This window comes from Rhincodon typus, chromosome 7 (genome assembly GCF_021869965.1).
Source record: "Rhincodon typus isolate 14 chromosome 7, sRhiTyp1.1, whole genome shotgun sequence".
In the NCBI taxonomy this organism is placed as follows: Eukaryota; Metazoa; Chordata; class Chondrichthyes; order Orectolobiformes; family Rhincodontidae; genus Rhincodon; species Rhincodon typus.
Window position 1 is genome coordinate 90,010,907 of NC_063338.1, and position 17,532 is coordinate 90,028,438.

The 17,532-nt window shown below is 46.3% G+C and overlaps 1 protein-coding gene across 1 annotated transcript in view; it reads right to left on the minus strand.

Moving 5' to 3' along the window:
• The window catches only part of LOC109938442 (semaphorin-5B-like), a 197,476-nt gene that overhangs the window by 11,919 nt on the left and 168,025 nt on the right, over positions 1 to 17,532 (minus strand). The window contains exon 15 of the mRNA XM_048599262.1: positions 7,732 to 7,879. Within this exon, the coding sequence (XP_048455219.1) occupies positions 7,732 to 7,879 (148 nt within the window). The remainder of the gene's footprint in view (positions 1 to 7,731; positions 7,880 to 17,532) is intronic.

A 17,532-nucleotide genomic window follows, 5' to 3' on the forward strand; every position in this document is an offset into this window, starting at 1 on the left:
TGATGGGCTGAATGGTCTACTCCTGCTCCTATACATACGTTCATGTGTACGTATGATCATATAGATCCCATACTCCTTGATAGCTCAAAATCTACCGACACAGCCTTGAAAAACACAACCTTCCCTGAACCTCAGATAACAAGGTGTAGAGCTGGATGAGCACAGCAGGCCAAGCAGCATCAGAGGAGCAGGAAGGCTGATGTTTCGGGCCTAGACCCTCTTTCTGCAGGAGAAGGTTCCAGGTTCCCAATACCCTTTTGTGTGAGGAAAAGCTTTTTCAAGTTTCTGCTGTCCCTAGGAAATTCCAAAACATGGAGGACTAAAGTTTCAGCTTCTCCTCAGGAAGGAAACACTCTTCATAATTATTATTTTGAAAACCTTTCATAATGAAGGGGAAAAGAAAGTCCTTCTCCTTTGAATGCTAGCAGTCCTAAGCATATGAAATGGATAAAGAAAAAACATAAGCTTGATTAGAAGGTGTGAAATGTGCTTTCAATTACAATCAGTGAGGCATTTGGAGACACCCATAAAGCAGATTGGAAACATTGCATCCTGGTCAGAGACCGAACCATTCGACACGGGTTATATTTTATGAAAAAATAACAACTCAATTAAAGGCGAATATTGAACAGATGTGCTTCACAGGCCCTGGTGAAGAATTCAGAAAAACTGACACTTAGCTGACCCTAGCCCACAGCATGGGACGGCCTTCCTTGAACCAACTGCACAAGCCTCCGAGCAGTAAAATCCCCCTGTGCGACTTTAAAAATATCCGAGGTAAGTGTTTTTCTACGAACCCACAGCTAACAGAAGAATCACAGAATTGTTTTGGTGCAGAAGGAGGCCATTTGGCCCATCATGCCTGCATCAGCTCAATTACCCAATGCCAATTTCCTGCCTTTTCCCCATGTTCCTGCACACCGTTTCTATCCAAATAACCATCCAATGCCCCTCTCAACTGAATCTGCCTCTGCCACATCTCCAGTCAGTGCTTTCCATACCCCAACAACTCACTGTGTGAGAAAGTTTATTCTCACAGTGCCCTTACTTCGGCTGCATGTCACTTGATATCTACGCCCTCATTCTTTTTGTCTTTCTCGAGCAGAAAGAGCCTCAGAGAATGTAGAGATTGGGCTGCTTCTCACGGGCCTTCAGGTCTGAACACACTCAAACTAGAATCATAGAACCCTTACAGTGCGAACAGAGGCCATTTGGCCTGTCGAGTCCGCACTGACCCTCCGATGAGCATCCCACCCAGACCCAACCCACACCCTATACTTGTAACCCCATTTACCATGGCTAATGCATGAATTTGCTGAGAAAGTGATGGATGTGGGCACAGTTACAATGTTTAAAAACACACTTAGATAAGTACAAGAACAGGAAATATTTGGACAGATATGGGCCAGGAGCAGGCAGGGAGGACTAGTTAGTCTGGGTATTAAGTTCGGCATGGACTGGTTGGACCAAAGGGTCGGTTTTCGTGATCTATGACTCTATATGTTGTTTATTCATGGGATATGAACATCACTGGGTACAGCAGCATTTATTGCCCATCGCTGATTGTCTAGAGGGCAGTTAAGAGTCAAGAGGGCATCTATGGATGGGCAAGAAATGCTGGCCAGCCAGCGACACCCACATCCCACAAATGAATAAAAAAAAGTCAACTGCATCACTTTAGGTCTGGAGTCACACGAAGGCCAGACCATGCAACAAGAGCCAAATTCTAAGGAACCACTGTCCTTGACACACTTCCCAACATTTACACAGACTTGGATACAGTTCATGGGGTCTAGTAGACACCCCATCAAAGGCATTTGGTGCCTGATCAAGGCACTAGACAACTTAAAGTGTGAGAGTCAAATGAGAGTCATTACCCCTCTTATGCTCAAAACCCTCTTCCCAGGTACTTACTACCTTCTAAGAGAAGAAATTCCATCCATCTCAGTTTTAAATGAGTGTCCCCTTATTCTGTAATGAAGTCCCCTAAGTTTGAGATTCCCCCACTTGTGGAAACATCTTGTCAATTTCTATCTTATCAAGCCCTCTCAGAATTTCTTTTATTCATTTACAGGATGTAGGCATCGCTGGCTAGGCCATCATTTATTTCCTATCCCTCACTGCCTAGAAGGTGGTTAAAAGTCAACCACATTACTGTGGGTCTGGAGTTACATGGAAGCCAAACTAGGTAAGGACAACATTTTCCCTCCCTAAAGAACCAGATGGGTTTTTCCTGTAAATTAACAACATTAATCATTAGGCTCTTAATTCCAGGGTTTTTCCTTTAATTGAACTCAAATTACCATGGCATGATTTGAACCCTGGTCCCCAAAACATTACCCGGGTCTCTGGAATTATAGTCTAGCAATAATACCACTAGGCTATTGTCTCCTTATAATATTGCATATTTCAGGAAAGTTTGCTAACTTTAAATCTGTGTCCTCTAGTTACTGACTCATGTAAAAGCGGTTCTCTCCATTTACTCTAGTGAAACCCTTCATAATTTGGAAGTCCACAATTAAATCTCCCCTTGACATTCTCAGATCTAAAATGAACAATGCTAGCTTCTCTAGTGTCTACACAGCATGACATTGCTTCTGCCTGGTAACATTCTAGTTTATCACCTATAGTCCCTCCCTCCATTAGACTGTTTTGTCAAACAAACTGACAAATAGTTTACATATGAAATAACAGGATGTACAAAACAACTGAACAATGTGGAGGGGACTACAAGATCAGTTCATCTATATAGCTGGCTGAATTATATTGACATCTTCAGAGAAATTAGACACAAACTGCGCATTCAAAATTAAGGTGACTCACTTATGCTTGCTAAAAACTATGGAGATTCCTGTCATTCGCAGAGAAAAGGAACATGTTAAGACATTACATTTTTATTACAAATGAATGGGAGCCAATAGTTCCCTGGTGCATTCTCCATGGCACCACCTCAACCAATCACAGTTGACTTGCCAATCAATCTTTTCTCAGGTAGTATAAATTGTTTCTTCCTTTGAAACATGGTACTCTTGTCCTGATTAATTTAAGACAAACAGTTACAATAGCACGTCTTTTTCAGCAGTACACAAGTTCCAGTAACTACAATCAAAATTTATCTCACCAATGTGCAGCCGTTAATAAAAAAAACACCAGCTCTAAGCCCTGGAAGAGGCCTTCAAATATGAATAAAGAAGGCATTAGAAGCCTCAAAAGACAAGTCATTGGATAAGCATAAGAACTTATGGTGAAATAAGTCAATTATAAATTCTGATTTAATCTTGACTTAGAGCATTAGATTTTTCACATACCGAGTGCAACATTTTCAGAGCCTGGGAGGATAGTTGAACCTAATTGCCCAGAGGGCAGTTAAGAGCCAACCACATTGTTGTGGGTCTGAAGTCACATGTAGGCCAGACCAGGTAAGGATGGCAGTTTCCTTCCCCACAGGACATTAGCGAGCCAGGTGGGTTTTTCCAACAATCAACGAAAGTTTCAAGATCATCATTAGACTCTTCATTCCAGATTTTTTAAAATTCAAATTCCATCATTTGCCATGTTTAAAAAGTACTTGGATGAGAACTTGAAGTGTTATAGCATTCAAGGCTATGAGCCTAGTGCAGGTAAGTGGAATCAGCATAGGTTGTAGTGTATTTTTGGCAGTCTGTACTGTTTGGTCCTACGATTCTAAGCAACTTAAGCAGATTGTGAGTACGCAGGGACTGAAGGATTCACTCAGATAACTCAAATGGCTCAGTGGTTAGCACTGCTGCCTCACAGCACCAGGGACCTGCGTTTGATTCCACCCTCGGGCGACTGTCTGTGTGGAGTTTGCACATTCTCCCTGTGTCTGCATGGGTTTAGAACATAGAACATAGAACTGTACAGCACAGTACAGGCCCTTCGGCCCATGATGTTGTGCCGAACTTTTACCCTAATCCTAAAGTCTATCTAAAATCCACCCCTACCTTATACAATCATCCATATCCCTATTTAATAGCCACTGAAATGCCCCTAATGAGGCCGACTCCACTGCCCTCTCCGGCAATGCATTCAACGCCCCAACCACTCTCTGAGTAAAGATACTCCTTCTGACGTCTCTCCTATATCTACCTCCACTCACTTTAAAACTATGCCCCCTCGTAATAGCTACCTCCACCTAGGAAAAAGTCTCTGGCTGTCCACTCTATCTATACCGCTGATCATTTTGTACACCTCTATCAAGTCACCTCTCATCCTTTGTCGTCCTAAAGAGAAAAGCCCTAGCTCTCTCAACCTTTCCTCGTAAGAACTTCCCTCCATTCCAGGCAACATCCTGGTAAACCCCTCTGCACCTTTTCCAGGTTTCCTCTGGGTGCTCCGGTTTCCTTCCACAGTCCAAAGATGTGCAGGCTAGGTGGATTGGCCATGCTAATTTGCCCGTAGTGTTCAGAAATATGTAAGTTAGGGGGATGGGTCTGGGTGGATGCTCCAAGGGTCGGTGTGGACTTGTTGGGCCGAAGGGCCTATTTCCACACTGCAGGGATCCTATGAACCCCGTTGTAAATGTGGGCACAGAAATTATTATGGGAAAAAGTTGACAGGAGTTTAAGAAACTCAGAGAACTAGAGGTTAAATTATGTAAACACAAAGCACATGCAGACACAAGACTTATTAATAAGATTTAGATCTTAAATTGACATTGAAGAAAACATACTTCGTGGCTTGCTACCATCCCTTCCCCCAATGCATATTTGTTTCCAATTTTAAATTGTTCTGTGTTGGACTGTATATCTTTTAGAATACGGATTCACAAGCAGGATTGTTTTTCTAAGTCTGCTTATAGGTGATTTGTATGCAAACACATTCCAGCCTCCTTAAGGAGTAAAAGTCAAAACAAATTTACAAAAGATTAAGGCAATAATGTCCCTAAAAAAAAATTCCCTTTTGAATCAAATTGTCTCCACTCAGAAATCTTTGCTAACCAACCCTGCGCATTTTGACAATTGATGCATTTGGAAGTCTTCCAGGATCTCCAGTTTATTTCTGTTTCTTTTTTTCAGAACATAGTAAAGATTTCCCAGAGCAGATGTGTGGATTTAATATAGAAATACCTCCATGGGCTTGCAAACTGACCTCTCTCTCTGATTTCCTTCTCAATTTGTATCATTTTCACTTTCATTGAAGAGAGGCAGGGACTTCTAACCTGAGACTTTCAACTTTGGCTTAGCACAAGACATCACTAGACACGGGGGGCTGTGTTTGCTGCTTAGCAAGTGTTGCAGAGCTCCATATATCTGTTACAATCCATTTGGGAATGGGCAAGCAACACATAGAACTCTCAGCTGAGAGGTGAAGCATCACTCAGCCAGAACGCCATCCAAGGAAAGCAATCGAGAACCGAAAGTGTTGACAGAAGAACTGCTTCCTCCTGTGAACAAACTTCTCGGGTTCATTAAAGCTTACGAACAAGATTATGCCCAGAAGTTTGCATAAAGAAAGACAGAAAGAGGATGAGGTGAAGAGAAAGAGAGAGAAAAAAAGAGACTGCAGAACTATAGAAAAGTTGCAGCACAGGAAGTGGCCATTCGGCCCATTGTGTCTGTGCAGCTGAATAAACTAGCCGTCCATTATAGAACATAGAACATAGAACAGAACAGCACAGTACAGGCCCTTCGGCCCATGGTGTTGTGCCGACCTATTATCATACAAAGATCAATCTACACTGCACACCCTACATTTTACTATCCTCCATGTGCCTATCCAAGAGCCGCTTAAAAGTCTCTAAGGTATCTGACTTATAATCCCACTTTCCAGCATCTGGCCTGCAGCCTTGTAACACTTCAGGTGTCGATCCATGTTTATTGCAATGGAGTCGAGGATTTCTGCTTCCAGTACCGAACTGGGCAGTAAATTCCAGAACCCGACGACAAGCTGGCTCAAAAAGATTGTCCTCATGTTCCCTCTAAACATTTTACCAACGAACTTAAATCTGTGCCCCCAGTGGGTAAAGAAGTGATTTAATTCTTTTACATCTCCCAGACCGATACACAAACCAGATTACACACTGAGTTCATTACCCAACAGTGACTAATTTCCAAATTACATTGCTTCAACCTCTCTCTACTACAAGCTGAAGTCTCTACCTGCTTCAAGAAGACCACCATCATCCCTGTACCCAAGAAAGCACATGCAATGTGCCTTAATGACTAGTATCCAGTGGCCTTTGACCTCAATAATCATGAAGCGCTTCGAGAGGCTGGTCATGGCCCACACCAACTCCAGTCTCTCAGCCTGCCCTGATCCCCTACAGTTTGCCTACCGACATAACAGATCCACAGAGGATGCCATATCCCTAACCCTGCACTTATCCCTGGAACGTCGGGACATCAAAGAAACCGATGTCAGACTCCCGCTCATTGACTACAGCTCCACCTGCAACACCATTATCCCCTCCAGACGATCTCAAAACTGCATGACCCTGGTCTGAGCTCCTCCCTCTGCAACTGGATCCTCAGTTTTCTGACCCACAGGCCACAATCAGTGAGGATAGGGAACTGCACCTCCTCCACAATAACACTCAACACTGGAGCCCCCCAAGGATGTGTCCTCAGGACCCAACGTACTCCCTGTACACCTACAACTGTGTTGTCAAATTCCGAATGAATGCCAAATACAAGTTCGCTGACGACACCACCATAGTGGGACTGATATCTGACAACAATGAGTTAAACTACAGCAGGGAAATAGAGAGCTTCGTGACGTGGTGCAATGAAAACAATCTGTCTCTCAACGTCAGCAAAACTAAAGAACTGATCATCAACTTCATAAAGAAAGGAGGAGAACATGCCACATCTACATCAATGGAACTGAGGTTGAGAGAGTGAAGAGCGTCAAGTTCCTCAGAGTGACGATAACTGACAACCTGTCCAGGACTTCCCATGTAAATATAACAGCCAAGAAGGCACAACAACGCCTCTTCTTCCTCAGGCAGCTCAGGAAATTTGGCATGTCCATAAGGTCCCTCACCACCTTCTACGGATGCCCCACTGAAAGCATACTGTCCGGGTGCATAACGGTCTGGTATAGCAACTGCTCTGCCCAGGACCGTAAGAAACTACAGAAGTGGGTGTGCACAGCCCAGACCATCACAGAAGTCAACCTTCCATCCATGGACTCTATTTACATGGCTCACTGCCACAGAAAGGCAGCCAACATCTTCAAAGACCCATTGCTCCTCGGTAATGGTCTCCTACAACCTCTTCTGTCGGGCAGAAGATACAGAAGCCTAAACACACGCACAAGCAGGTTCAGGAACAGCTTCTTTCTGGCTGTTATTAGACTGTTGAATGGGCTGTAGCCTCAAATAATGGAACTCCAATGTAACCTGTACGCCTCTATGTCTTTTTGATCTATACATCCTTTGCTTACTATGATCTGGCTGTACCGCTCATAAACAAAACTCTTCACTGTATTTTGGTAAACGTGACAATCAATCAATCACAAAACCAATCAATCAATCAATCATAAAGAGCTTGGTAATGTCACAAGAAATGTCTAAATGAAGGCTTTCTTTCTTTTCTCGTGGTCTATCTCCTTGGTAAGTATTCTGGACTCTGAGTTCTCTGTCTGGTTGTGAACTCCCATGTGCAACAGGTTGGAATTTAGGCACCAGAGGAAACTGAGAGTGTGTGGGGGTAATTTACACTCTGACAGATGAGTTGCTTTCCACTGTCTTCCGACATTTACACGTACCACATTACAACCTGGGCAGTTATTGCCATTTTCACAGCTTCTCTGTCTCGCGTGCATGCCTCCTCCACAGTCAGAACTACATCTAGTCCATGGGCTCCAGCTGGACCAAAACATGGGTAGCGAACAAGCAGCGTTCTCGTTGCAAAATCTGAAAAGAAATAAGTCAACTTTAATGAGGATCAATGACTGGTCAAGAAAGATGACTAGATCTGAAAGGTCATGACTGCTTTTCCTCAAGGGGCAGTGGAAACACAGCTTTTGAATATTTTTAAGAGAGAAGTAAAAAGAGTTAGGGTTTGATAGATTCTTGACTATCATTAACTAGTAAAGGCTATCATTGTAGGCGGAATGTGGAGTAATCAGGACAAACATGACATTATGGAACATTGGAGCAGTGTCAAAGGACCGAGTGTCCTGCAAAAACAAATAGAACACAGAACATAGAACAGTACAGCACAGTTCGGCCCACGATGTTGTGCCGAACATTTACCCTAATCCTAAGGTCTATCTAACCTCCACCCCTACCTTATACTATCATCCAATATGCCCCCTTGTAATAGCTACCTCCACCTAGCTACTAGGAAAAAGTCTCTGGCTATCCACTCTATCTATACCGCTGATCATTTTGTACACCTCTATCAAGTCATCTCTCATCCTTTGTCATTCTAAAGAGAAAAGCCCTAGCTCTCTCAACCTTTCCTCATAAGACCTTCCCTCCATTCCAGGCAACATCCTGGTAAATCTCCTCTGCACCTTTTCCAACACTTCCATATCTTTCCTGTAACGAGGCGACCAGAACTGGACACAATACTCCAGATGTGGCCGAACCAGGCTTTTGTATAGCTGGAGCATAACTTCACGGCTCTTGAACTCAATCCCTCTATTAATGAAAGCTAACACACCATACGCCTTCTTAACAACTCTATCCACCTGGGAGGCAACTCTCAGGGAACTGTGGACATGAACCCCGAGATCCCTCTGCTCCTCCACACTGCCAAGAATCTTTCCGTTAACCCTGTATTCTGCTTTCAAGTTTGTCCTACCAAACTGAATCACCTCACACTTTTCAGGGTTAAACTTCATCCGCCACTTCTCAGCCCAGCGCTGCATCCTATCAGTGTCCCTTTTTAACCTAGAACAGCCCTCCGCACTGTCCACAATGCGACCCACCTTCATATCGTCCGCGAACTTACTAATCCACCCTTCCACTCCTACATCCAAATCTTTACAAATTTGCTGGAAAAGCTCAGCTGGTCTGGCAGCATCTGTGAAGGAAAAAGCAGAGTTAACATTTCGGGTCCGGTGACCCTTCCTCAGAACTGGCTTACTCCTGCTCCTCCATTGTATGTTCGTGTATTCAATAGCCTCTGTGTCCAGTCCCTTTTACTCTGCACCATTGGAACACAAGTTGTTGAGGTGGCTAAGGGGCAACACAGAGTGGGTCAGCTCAGACCACAGTGGCTCGCAAAGACTTCTGCAACACTGTCCCCCAAATCTGCCACTTCCTCCACCTGCAAAGACAAGGGGCAGCAGATGCACGGGCACAGCACTACCTGCGAGTTTGCCTCCAAACCGCACCTTCCCGACATATATCCCTGCTCCCTCACTGTCGCTGGGTCGAAACCCTGGAACTCCCTCCCAAATAACAGGGCGGGGGGTGGGTGGGTTGAGGGGTGGGGGTGGGAGCTCTACCTGCTGCCTCCCGTGGAAAGCAGCAATTCATGAAAGCAGCTCAACGCCACCTTCTCAAAGGAAATTACGGATGGGCAATAAATAACTGGCTTGACCTGCCGATGCCCACTTCGCAGAAACGAATTAGAGAAACAAGGATGAGACCTTGTGGGGCATCAGCCAGAGGATAGCCCTTGGGTGGCACAGTGGCTAGCACTACTGCCTCACAGCACTAAGGTCTTGGGTTCGATTCCAACATCGGGCAATTGTTTGTGTGGGTTTGTTCTGGTTTCCTCCCACAGTCCAGAAATGTGCAGGTTAGGGTGGATTGGCCATGCTACATTGCCTGTAGTGTGCAGGCTGGGTGGATTAGCCATGGGAAATGCAGGGTTATAGAATAGGGGGATTGGTCTGAGTGGGATGCCCTTCAGATGGTCAGTGTTGGCTGAATGGCCTGCTTGGGATTCTAGTTGGAGAATAGCACTGTAGCTGCAATACAGAGAGTGACCTTGTCCTGACCACACCCCAAGTGTGATCCCATCAAAGGAAGATTTTTAAACATGCAGAGGAAAGCAAATCACTGTTCACTGCCACCAATTAAACTTAAGGCAGCATGCCCAACATTCCTACATGTTTCTAAATCAAACACTGCAGCAAAATGCAAAATACTACAGGATGCTGGAAATGTAAAATGAAAACAGATAATGCTGGCAACCACCCAACAGGTCAGGCAACAGCTGTGGAGGGCGACAAACTGAGTTAACATTTTCAGGTCGACAGTCTTCCACAAGGACAGTTCCAATGGAAGTTCATTGGCCCGAAATATTGAAGCATTTTAATCTCTCTCCACAGAGCACTTCCATCACTTGCTGCTTTTATTTCCAATTCCCAGCATCCATAGTATTTTACTTTTGAGTTGCTGTTTCTGTTAGTATTTTGAGCAACTCAGAGGAACTGTACAGTCAACAGTGCACACCAGTGTCTCAGGCAGCGGCGGCTTTCTGTTTATCGCAGACCTTAGACTTTCCCATGTCTGTGTGTACTTTCACATCTAGTCAGATGGGCAGCAGTAGGCGCAGTGTTCTCTGACCTGACCCGGACGGCACAGTGGCTTAACATTGCTGCCTCACAGCACCAGGGACCCCGGTTCGATTCCAGCCTCAGGCAACAGTCTGTGTGGAGTCTGCACATTCTCCACGTATCTGTGTGGGTTTCCTCCCATAGTCCAAAGATGTGCTGGTTAGGTGGATAAGCCATGGGAAATGCAGGACTACAGGGATAGGGTGAGAAGCTCCTCAGAGGGTTGGTGTGAGCTCGATGGGCCAAATAGCCTACCTCCACACTGTTGGGATTCTATCATTGTGTGGTTATGCTCACAGGAATACTGGGAAGCTGGAATAAGAACAGAAAATGCTAGAAATACCAGCAGATTTTACAGCAGCTGAGCAGGGGGATGTGGGCTGAATGTTCCAGTCCAATTAACGTCGGTTGTTGAAGCTTGCGAGAGAAGAAAGCTTTCTGCTCAAGTGCTGGATGAGGTGAAGAGCAAAAAGTGGCCTGTAGGCCAGGACTGGTTTGAGAGAGGGTGAGTAAGTGCAGCTTGAGAGAGGGAGGGAGGTCGGCAAATATAGAATCGTAGAAACATACAATGCAGAAGAGGCCTTTCAGCCCAGCCCAGCTGCACCAAATTGACACTAGTTCAGCTTTCCCGCACTATGCGATAGCCTCGAATGCTTCAAACGTTCATCCAAGTCCTTTCTTTTTGAAAGGTTGTGAGGTTTCCTGCCTCAACTACCCTCCCAGGCAGCACTTTCCAGACCCTCACCATCCTCTGGGTGAAAATTCTTTTCCTCAAATCCGCCCAGTGAATGTTGGCATTTGGCATCAGTGGTGAAGCAGGAGTGGTCGTTGCCTCAGTGACCTACTGATTGTTTCCAGTTATTTCTACACCTCTTTCAGGAGTTACTGAATATCCACCAGGATTTCCAGTTCTTGTCAATGATCTGTCTGTAGGAATATCATGAGCAGCTCCAGGGCCTTTAATTTTCTTTAGTCTTTCATGGATGTGAGTGTCACTGGTAAGGCCAGCACTTGCTAACCATCCCTAATTGCTCTTGAACCCAGTGGCTCGCTCAGTGCCAACCACATTGCTGCTGAGCTTGAGTCACATGTAGGCCAGACCAAATCAGGACAGCAGGTTTATTTTCCAAAGGGACTGATGGGTTTTCGCTGCTGTGGATGATTAGTTCTGTAGTTCCCATTACTGAGACCAGCTTTCAATTCCAGGAATGGAGGCATTTTCTGAGCAGGAGGGGTTGAAGTAGGTGACATTCTACTCATTGGAGTTTAGAAGAGTGAGCACCAACCTAATTGAAACAGGCAAGATTTTAGGAGACTTGAAGGGTAGATCATTTCCCCTTGAGAATCCAGGGCCAGAGGGCATAATCTCAGAATAAGGGGCCACCTCATTTACGACAGGGATGAAGAGGAATTTCTTCTCTCACAGGGTAGTGAATCTGTGGAATTCTTTAGCACAGAGGGATGTCAAGGCTGGGCTGTTAAGGATTAGACAGATACTTTTTATCAGTAAGGAAATCAAGGGTAATAAGGAAAAGGCAGGAAAGTAGAGTTGAGGATTATCAGATCAGCCATGATCTCATTGAACAATGGAGCATACTCAATGGGCTGAATGGCCTACTTCTGTTATTATGTCTACTGATAGTTCCAGATTTAGTAAAAAATTTCAAATGTCACCACTTGCTGTGGTGGGATTTGAACTCATATTCTTAGATCATAAACTCTGGGCATTTGGATTACTAGTCCAGTGGCATTAGCACCATCTCCTCTGGAACAGATGTGGGATTGACAGAATGCCAGTGAAAACATTAACATTTATTAACTATAAACATACACCTTGTAGAGTAGCAGTTTGGTAGTTCCTTCTTCCATCAGTCCCATGTGATCTGAATTCATCATGACATCTTGCCAATGGACATGCTCAGTAGCTATTCGTAGCGCATTGCTTCAGGTACACCTATACTGTCCTGATTTACTGAAGGGTTTTCAGGAAGATCAAGGGCCCTGTGATTTATCCAGGTTGGGGTCTACTCTGTTAGCAACTGTTTACATCAAGTCCATAGAAAGCCACTGGAGGGAGAAAAGCTTGAATGACCAAAAACATTCTCACTGTGTCAGCACTTGAAAAGGAACTTCAGTGGCTGGAAAGCACTTTGGGACATCTTGACATTACAAAAAACACCATAGAAACAGAGGTCTTCCTTGTCTTTAAGTGTGAATCATTTCCTAAATAAAAAAAACAAAACAACTGTGGATGCTGTAAATCAGAAACAAAAACAGAAATTGCTGGAAAAGCTCAGCATATCTGGTAACATCTGTGGACAGAAATCAGAGCTAATGTTTCAGATCCAGTGGCCCTTCCTCAGAACTGATGGTAATTATGAAAATGTTGGTTTTTGTGCAGACGGTAGGGTAGGAGGAAGGTGTAAGGAATAAACAATTGGTGGGGATAGAGCCCAAAGATAGAGAAGAATAGTTGGTTCCTTATTGGTTTTCTAGTTTATCCTCTTCCCTTCCTGAAGTTATCTTCACTCTTCCCTTCCGAAAGGAAGATGGTCATGGTTGTGGGAGGTCAATCATCTCAGCTCCAGGACATCTCTGCAGGAGTTCCTCAGGGTAGTGTCCTAGACCCAACCATCTTCAGCTGCTTCATCAATGACCTTCCCTCCATCATAAGGTCATAAGTGGGATGTTCGCCGATGATTGCACAATGTTCAGCACCATTCGTGACTCCTCAGATATTGAAGCAGTCCATGTTCACATGCAACAAGATCTGGACAATATCCAGGCTTGGTCTGACAAGTGGCAAGTGACATTCGCGCCACACAAATGCCAGGCTATGACCATCACCAACAAGAGACAAGCCAGTCACCATCCCTTGATATTCAATGGTGTTACCATCACTGAATCCCCCACTATCAACATCCTGGGGGTTATCATTGACCAGAAACTCAACTGGACTCACCACATAAACACGGTGGCTACAAGTGCAGGCCAGAAGCTAGGAAGACTGCAGTGAGTAACTCACCTCCTGACTCCTCAAAGCCTGTCCACCATCTACAAGGCCCATGTCAGGAGTGTGATGGAATACTCCCCACTTGCCTGGATGAGTGCAGCCCCAACAACACTCAAGAAGCTTGACACCATCCAGGACAAAGCAGCCCGCTTGATTGGCACCACATCCACAAGCATTCACTCCCTCCACCGATGCTCAGTAGCAGCAGTGTGTACTATCGACAAGATGCACTGCAGAAATTCACCAAAGATCCCCAGACAGCATCTTCCAAACTCACGATCACTTCCATCTAGAAGGACAAGGGCATCAGATTTTTGGGAACACTACCACCTCCAAGTTCCCCTCCAAGTCACTCACCATCATGACTTGGAAATATATCGCCGTTCCTTCACTGTCGCTGGGTCAAAATCCCAGAATTCCCTCCCCAAGGGCATTGTGGGTCAACCAGCAGCAGGAGGACTGCAGCAGTTCAAGAAGGCAGCTCACCACCACCTTCTCAAGGGCAACTAGGGATGGGCAATAAATGCTGGCTGAGCCAGCAATGCCCACATCCCACAAATGAATAAAAAAAAGACTCTTCACAGCCTTAAAGTCAGAAGTTAAACCACACCAGGTTATAGTCCACCAGGTTTATACGAAATCACAATCTTTCAGAGCACTGCTCCTTCATCAGGTCTTCATGTGACAAAGGAGCAGCGCTCTGAAAGCTTGTGATTTCAAATAAACCTGTTGGACTATAACCTGGTGTCATGTGATTTCTGATTTTGTCCACCCCAGTCCAACACCAGCACCTCCACATCATGGCTACCTTAACAAAGACTGTCTCTCCATATCCATCAGGAAGCCGTGATAGGGATCGTAGCAGATTAGCAGGGATCCAGTCTTTACCGGCTGCTGGTGGCATCGGTCATTCAGAATGATCAGGAGAAAGAAATATTGACCAATTTTTCTCACCTTGGAGCCCACCCAAGCACCACCTTGCTTCAGACCAACTAATTTATACAGTTCCATTTTCACTGGGTTAAAAAGGGCACAATGCAGAACGAACCAGCTGATAGTTGCAACTTGGTAAGACATGGATTGAATTATCAATACCCTCCGCAGTCAAGAAACCTGTCAGTCACTAATGGCCTAATAATGTCCTATTGCATGAGGCAGCTGAGGGTGACCGCTCCTAACATAACCAGAAATATTCTTGTTTCTTTCTACCTTCTATTTTCTATTTTTTTACTTTCTACTTTCTATTTCTCACTTCATTTCTTTCCTTCTTCTCTCATTTCCTTTTCTACTCCCTCACTCACCCTTTCATCCTCCTTCCCTCTCTCCTCTCTTTCTCCCCTTTCTTCCTCTATTGGCCCTCTCTTTCCCGTTTTCCTATTTTCCTTCTCTATCTTCTCCCTTTCCCCTTTTGCCTCCCTCTTTCCCTCCTTCTCTTGCCCTTAACACTCTTTTGTCATCATCTGGCTCTCACCTTATTCCTCTTTATCCCCCTTCCTCTCTTTCAAACTCTTCTCTTTTTCTGCTCCTCTTCTTCCTCTCTTTCCCACTTCTGCCTTTCTCTCTTTCCTTACGTCTATCATCTCTCTCTCACTTTCTATTTCTCCTTCACATCTCTCTCTTTAACTCCTCTCTCCTCTTATCTCTTCCAAACCTACGTCTTTTTCCTTATCTCTTTTATCTCTTGGTTTTTCCTTATCTGTTTCACTGTCTCTGTATCCTTATCCCCCTCCACCCACAGATCAACGAATACCAGTCACGTTTGGACATAGAGCAGTTTTTCCGCCGCCTCCGCCTCCACGCTTACTTCTTCAACCGTGAGCCTAACCCTCCCTCTACTGACCGCTTCTCCCGCCTCCAACACACCCCTTCCTCCTGGACACCACCCCAAGGCCTCCTACCCTCCCTCGACCTCTTCATCTCCAACTGCCATCGTGACATCAATCGCCTTAACCTCTCCACCCCCTCACCCACTCCAACCTCTCCCCCGCAGTACATGCAGCCCTCCGCTTCCTCCGATCCAATCCCAACCTCACCATAAAACCCGCGGACAAGGGAGGCACAGTTGTAGTATTGCACACTGACCTCTACATTGCCGAGGCCAGACGCCAACTCTCCGACACCTCCTCCAACTGCCCCCTTGATCATGACCCCACCCCCGACCACCAAACCATCATCTCCCAAACCATCCACAACCTCATCACCTCAGGTGACCTCCCACCCACGGCCTCCAACCTCATCAATCCCCAACCCTGCACCGCCCGCTTCTATCTCCTTCCCAAAATCCACAAACCTGAGTGCCCTGGTCGACCCATTGTCTCTGCCTGCTCCTGCCCCACCGAACTGATCTCCAACTATCTGGACTCCATTTTCTCCCCCTTGGTCCAGGAACTTCCTACCTATGTCTGTGACACCACCCATGCCCTCCACCTCCTCCAGAACTTCCAATTCCCCAGTCCCCAATACCTCATCTTTACCATGGATGTCCAGTCCCTCTACACCAGCATTCCCCATACAGATGGCCTAAAGGCCCTCCGCTTCTTCCTGTCCCGCAGGCCCGACCAGTCCCCCTCCACTGACACCCTCATCCGCTTAGCCGAATTTGTCCTCACCCTCAACAACTTCTCTTTCAATTCCTCCCACTTCCTAAAGACAAAGGGGGTAGCCATGGGTACCCGCATGGGCCCAAGCTACGCCTGCCTCTTTGTAGGTTACGTGGAACAATCCCTCTTCCGTACCTACACCGGCCCTAAACCCCACCTCTTCCTCCGTTACATTGATGACTGTATCGGCGCCGCCTCGTGCTCCCACGAGGAGCTCGAACAGTTCATACACTTCACTAACACCTTCCACCCCAACCTTAAGTTTACCTGGACCATCTCTAACACCTCTCTCCCCTTCCTGGACCTCTCTGTCTCCATATCGGGCAACCACCTCGAAACCGATATTCATTTCAAGCCCACCGACTCCCACAGCTACCTAGAATACTCCTCCTCCCACCCACCTTCCTGCAAAAATGCTATCCCCTATTCCCAATTCCTTCGCCTCCGCCGCATCTGCTCCCAGGATGAGGCATTCCACTCCCGTACATCTCAGTTGTCCTCGTTTTTCAAGGACCGTAACTTCCCCTCCTCGGTGGTCGAGAACGCCCTCAACCGTGTCTCCCACATCTCCCGCACCTCATCCCTCACACCCCGTCCACGCAATAAAAACCAAAAAAGAATCCCCCTCGTCCTCACGTACCACCCCACCAACCTCCGGATCCAACGCATCATCCTCCGACACTTCCGCCATCTGCAATCCGACCCCACCACCAAAGACATCTTTCCCTCCCCACCTTTATCTGCTTTCCGGAGGGACAACTCTCTCCGTGACTCCCTTGTCCGCTCCACACTCCCCTCCAGCTCCACCACACCCGGCACTTTTCCCTGCAACCGCAGGAAGTGCTACACCTGCCCCCATACCTCCTCCCTCACCCCCATCCCAGGCCCCAAGAAGACTTTCCACATCAAGCAGATGTTCACCTGCACATCTGCCAATGTGGTATACTGCATCCGCTGTACCCGGTGTGGCTTCCTCTACATCGGGGAAACCAAGCGGAGGCTCGGGGACCGCTTTGCAGAACACCTACGCTCGGTTCGCAATAAACAACTGCACCTCCCAGTCGCGAACCATTTCAACTCCCCCTCCCATTCCTCAGACGACATGTCCATCCTGGGCCTCCTGCAGTGCCACAACGATGCCACCCGAAGGTTGCAGGAACAGCAACTCATATTCCGCTTGGGAACCCTGCAGCCCAATGGTATCAATGTGGATTTCACAAGTTTCAAAATCTCCCCTCCCCCCACCGCATCCCAAAACCAGTCCAGCTCGTCCCTGCCTCCCTAACCTGTTCTTCCTCCCACCTATCCCCTCCTCCCACCTCAAGCCGCACCTCCATCTCCTACCGACCAACCTCATCCCGCCCCCTTGACCTGTCCGTCCTCCCTGGACTGACCTATCCCCTTCCTAACTCCCTACCTACACTCACCTTTACTGGC